The sequence below is a fragment of the Harpegnathos saltator genome, unplaced genomic scaffold (genome assembly GCF_003227715.2).
Source record: "Harpegnathos saltator strain DR-91 unplaced genomic scaffold, Hsal_v8.6 scaffold218, whole genome shotgun sequence".
Taxonomy (NCBI): domain Eukaryota; kingdom Metazoa; phylum Arthropoda; class Insecta; order Hymenoptera; family Formicidae; genus Harpegnathos; species Harpegnathos saltator.
Window position 1 is genome coordinate 89,738 of NW_020230004.1, and position 5,710 is coordinate 95,447.

Genomic DNA, 5,710 nt, shown 5'->3' on the forward strand with positions numbered 1-5,710 from the left:
TTCTACGAACAAATTTTAACAACTTTCGTTTGAAACATTTTTCTACGAACAAATTTTAACAACTTTCGTTTGAAACATTTTTCTATTTGCCTAATATTTTTTTAGATATTTAAGAAAAACTTTTCAATATTTAACTTATAATATCTTGCTAACTATTTATCGGAAGAAAAAGTAATATTAGACTTTTTTATTCTATTTAATCTCTAGAATATATTGCTAGAATAGTGCCTTAATTTTTTTGTTAATTTGACGATATAGAAATTTTCAAAGGTCGACAAGTTAATAAAAAATTATGGTACTATTGTAGCAATATATTCTAGGGACCAACTGGAATAAAAAAGTCTAATACCACTTTTTCTTCCGACAAATAGTTAGCGATATATCATAAATTAAATGATGAAAGAGTTTTCCTTAAATATTTAACAAAATATTAGGCAAATAAAAAATGTTTCGAATGAAAGTTGCTCAAATTAAGTGATAAAATAAGATAATATAATAAAAAATTGAGATTTCCATTGAAGAAAAGTAACAATCAGTAAATATCTTAAAAGTGGCACCATCTATAAACAAAACGATATCACTGTCCTATGTGCTCCTTTAAATCATGCAACTTTTGTCTGAAACATTTTTCGATTTAACATAGTGTTTCTCGATCATTTATCAGCGCTTAATTAATTGTTTTATCGTTCGCCACGTTCAGAGAGATACGTCGAGACAAGCCAAGTTACAAATGAACCATACGTTCCGGCTACCCGTCAATGATGTCTATCAACTACGCACGCATCAATGGTATACTGTCGGACGACAATCATCCTGATCGTAAATGATATCTGAAGCACAGTTCTATGGTTGAGTCTACTGTTCTACACAATAGCGTCGATTTGACAGATTGACTACATCGTGAACTCACCATAGCATTGAGTTGCTCGGTAAGAATTTAATTGCGGTTTTTTTTTTCAATCGTATTTTATTGTACACCTTGTTATTACAGATTACAGGTACGTTGTAAATTAAGAGAAAAATAGAACTTACGTTATCACTGCTACTAACGGCCACTAACTTGGTCATACTGTACAATCATACTGGACAAACTATATTGGACAGGCAACGCTTATGATTATTTTCTCTCTTGCGAATAGGAGGCCGAAGTTATTGGACACTTTTTGAACAGCGTCGCACGCTCAGTTCTTTGCAATTATCGAGTTTCATTGGATTGTGATGTAAGCGTGATATCGCAGCTACCTAATGCTTCGCCTGATGTAATCGAACGAGCTGGACAACGAAAGCTTCTTTGCTATATTATATGTCTCGAATAAAAATAAATAAGAATCCAATGTGCCACGTTAACCAATAAAACGATTACTTTTGATATCTCTACATTTTCTCTTAACACTATTCAATCCAGACGACGATGTGCCTGGTCATGATCTCCTGCGTCGTCCATCTTCTACATTTCTGCTTAATGAATAGGCATTTACAATTGAAAGAATTTCCGAAGCGATATCGTCCGAAACTTTATCACTATCACGCAAATCTGCGCTCTTGCCGCTGCTGAAAACTGCGCTCAATGCGCATCAATGCGAGGAGTTTCGTTATTTACATAGCCCTTATCGTCGCTGAGATCTGCGCTCATGTCGCCATTGAGATCTGCGCTCTTGCCGCCGCTGAAATCTGCGCTTGTATCGATGCGAGGAGTTTCGTTATTTACATAGCTCTTATCGTCGCCGAGATCTGTGCTCATGTCGCTGTTGAAATCTGCACTCTTGCCGCCGCTGAAATCTTCGCTCTTGTCTCCGTTGAAATCTGCACTCGCGTCAATGCGAGCAGTTTCGTCGTTTACATAGCTCTTGTCGCCGCTGAAATCTTCGCTCTTGTTTCTGCTGAAATTCGCATTTTCGTCAAAGCGAGCAGTTTCGTCATTTACATAGCTCTTGTCGCCGCTGAAATCTTCGCTCTTGTTTCTGCTGAAATTCGCATTTTCGTCAAAGCGAGCAGTTTCGTCGTTTACATAGCTCTTGTCGCCGCTGAAATCTTCGCTTTTGTCTCCGCTGAAATCTGCACTCGCGTCAATGCGAGCAGTTTCGTCGTTTACATAGCTCTTGTCGCCGCTGAAATCTTCGCTCTTGTTTCTGCTGAAATCTGCACTCGCGTCAAAGCGAGCAGTTTCGTCGTTTACATAGCTCTTGTCGCCGCTGAAATCTTCGCTTTTGTCTCCGCTGAAATCTGCACTCGCGTCAATGCGAGCAGTTTCGTCGTTTACATAGCTCTTGTCGCCGCTGAAATCTTCGCTCTTGTTTCCGCTGAAATCCGTATTTGCGTCAATGCGAGCAGTTTCGTCGTTTACATAGCTCTTGTCGCTGCTGAAATCTTCGCTCTTGTTTCCGCTGAAATCCGTATTTGCGTTAATGTGAGCAGTTTCGTCGTTTACATAGCTCTTATCGCCGCTGAAATCTTCGCTCTTGTTTCTGCTGAAATTCGCATTTTCGTCAAAGCGAGCAGTTTCGTCGTTTACATAGCTCTTGTCGCCGCTGAAATCTTCGCTCTTGTCTCCGTTGAAATCTGCACTCGCGTCAATGCGAGCAGTTTCGTCGTTTACATAGCTCTTGTCGCCGCTGAAATCTTTGCTCTTGTCTCCGCCGAAATCTGCACTCGCGTCAATGCGAGCGGTTTCGTCATTTACATGGCTTTTGTCGCCGCTGAAATCTGCGCTTTTGTTGCCGCTGAAATCTTCGCTCTTGTCTCCACTGAAATCCGCATTTGCGTCAATGCGAGCAGTTTCGTCGTTTACATAGCTCTTATCGCCGCTGAAATCTTCGCTCTTGTTTCCGCTTAAATCTGCACTCGCGTCAATGCGAGCAGTTTCGTCGTTTACATAGCTCTTATCGCCGCCGAAATCTTCTCTCTTGTCTCCGCTGAAATCTGCACTCGCGTTAAAGCGAGCACTTTCGTCGTTTACATAGCTCTTGTCGCCGCTGAAGTCTTCGTTCTTGTCTCCGCTGAAATCTGCACTCGCGTCAATGCGAGCAGTTTCGTCGGTTACATGGCTCTTGTCGCCGTTGAAATCTTCGCTCTTGTCGCCGCTGAAATCTACGCTCGCGTCCATGCGGGAAGTTTCGTTGTTTACACGGTTCTTGTCGCCGTTGAAATCTTCGCTCTTGTCTCCGTTGAAACCTACGCTCGCGTCCATGCGGGAAATTTCGTTGTTTACACGGCTCTTGTCACCGTTGAAATCTACGCTCGCGTCCATGCGGGAAGTTTCGTCACTTACGTAGCTCTCGTCGCCGCTGAGATCTGTGCTCATGTCGCCGTTGAAATCTGTTCTCTTGTCGCCATTGAGATCTGCGCTTTTGTCGCCGCTGAAATCTTCGCTCTTGTTTCCGCTGAAATCTGCACTCGCGTTAAAGCGAGTAGTTTCGTTGTTTACATAGCTCTTGTCGCCGTTGAAATCTGCGCTCGCGCGAGAAATTTCATCGTTTTCGTTGTTCATGCTGTCTGTTGCACCACTATGCATATTAGTATCAGTACAATTGCTCACATCACCTTGCTCGTTCGGAGCGATACTGTCGTGCGCATTTTTCGTGTTGCGACCGGAATTTTTAGCTTTCTCATAATGCCGCGCGTATTCACTGTCCTTCCAAAAACGTACCCAATTTACGAAACGTGAGTTCATGTTAGACAGTTGCTTGACGTACGTACGAATTTGATCGTGAACCGAGTTATCATGCGCAATCCACATATGCACAATCAAAGCTACGACGAGAAGCAAAATTATAGAAAGAATGGTTAAACGGCCACACCAGTTGACCACGGTCACCATTTAGATGGCCGTGTTCATCTCGAGACGTTTGCATAGAATCCATTGTTCGACTCGCACCTTCTGCTGTACACAAACACCATCTGACCTTAGTAATCGCGACTCCTCACAGGAAGTCGTAGGTTTCTTTCGTTGATAAATCTCTTATCACCAAAGGCGACGTTACAACGTTTCTGCGACTTTTCGTTTGCTCCGTCACAGTTGACGATACAATAGTTCAAGTTTCGCACCTACCGCGCAATTCCTTTTCATCGGCGAATATCATTTCAGCGAGCGTTCGTTCGTTTGACGCATTCAAACCATCGATGCTTCAAATCATCGTGAATCAAGCGTTCGATACTCATAATGAAAGCCATAATCGATGCCACTCGTCGATCACATTGCGACGAATATAGATTATCATTCCAATACGATGATCGATCATGTAACGACTTTGCAGGTTCATCATTTACAGCTATTCGATCGTCTCGGATACCTTCGGCCAACAGAACGCCACGCTCCACATCGGTCGGATCGCACACGATATAAAGTTTTCGCGTATTCGCATCTAACCAAGCGCCGAACAGTCGCGCATTTCGATATTCCGTTGACGAGTAACCTGCGCGACGTAACGCCACGTCCGACACGCGATAGACTTTTTCGATGTCATAAAAATATGAAAAGTACAAGGAGACGCATTGGAGAACGTATTCGTGATCGATTCCGGTGGACAATGTGCCAATTAGACATCCGGGTCTTCCCAGACACTGGCTAGCAGGATCCACGCATCTGTGAGACAGTTGTCCAACTTGGTCTGAATACTGCCTATCGCGATAGCGCAATGTCTCTTCCACGAATAACGAACGCATCAACAGTTCTCTGTCGAAATCACGTCCTATCGTATACACGATTCGCAACTCATGCAGTGGTTTCTCGATGGATTACCGTTCGTATTCGATTCGACGGCATCGTCCTGGGACGAGACGACGTGCACGTATAGTCTGCTGATATCGCCGACGATGAACCTCCTTAGGCCCCTTTTTACACTCATTCGTAACTTGCAAAGACATGTTGCGCATATTCTCTCTCTCTCTCTCTCTCTCTCTCTCTCTCTCTCTCTCTCAACTTATTCACTCGTGGCCATAACGAAAAGCGTGACTTCAGAACTGCCTCATATTGTAGGCAGTCCCGGTATATATTTTTCGCATCGCGGTCGCTCACGTTTTGTTCTATCGATTCGAGCCGATCGACAGCGCAAAAAATTGTCCATTCTATATATGTTAGCGCAAATACCGGAGTACAGAGCAGTAATCCCTGACTCTATTGTACTTCTTGACTGTTCTACGATAGAGGAGATGCGAGTGTTCCGATTCGGCGCAGAGTGAGAGAGGGAACGGTAGGCCGCTAATCTGTACATGTAAAAGAGATGTTGGTGGAAAAGTCGTTTCGTGCGAAGGGATCGGGGGGGGGGTCGCGCGTATGCTTTAATTTTGGCATTAACTGTCTCTGGTCTTGCCAAGTTTTGTCTGAACATATGCGCCTATTTGTGTTTCGCTGTAATTTTTGGCTATTTCTTCGCAATCATCAAGTCTAGGTCGTCGATATTTTCATTACGTCTGTCGCTCTCGTTTTATGTGAAGAGATATCGAAATACGAGCGGAATAACATATTCGACTTTAACTATATTGTGTTACAAAAGTATCTCATCTCGTCCGTAAAACACGTTCAAAATTCTTGATTGTTCAAGATTCTAGTTGGCTCATTACGACCTTCGCTATGGCTAAAACACTATCTAATATTTCTATCATCATCATTGTGGCCTCAACCAACTTTACATTTGCTGCGTGGAGTGTCACAATGTTAGCATTCAGAACAGTATCGCTGTTTACATCGCCAATGTTGTCGTACACTTTGCCG

General features: G+C 43.1%; 1 protein-coding gene across 1 annotated transcript; it reads right to left on the reverse strand.

Moving 5' to 3' along the window:
* Positions 1-1,564: 1,564 nt before the first annotated feature.
* On the reverse strand, positions 1,565-3,670 carry LOC112588442 (dentin sialophosphoprotein-like). The gene has a single exon (XM_025298418.1). The coding sequence runs from the start codon at positions 3,668-3,670 to the stop codon at positions 1,565-1,567; it is 2,106 nt and encodes a 701-aa protein (XP_025154203.1).
* Positions 3,671-5,710: the final 2,040 nt, after the last annotated feature.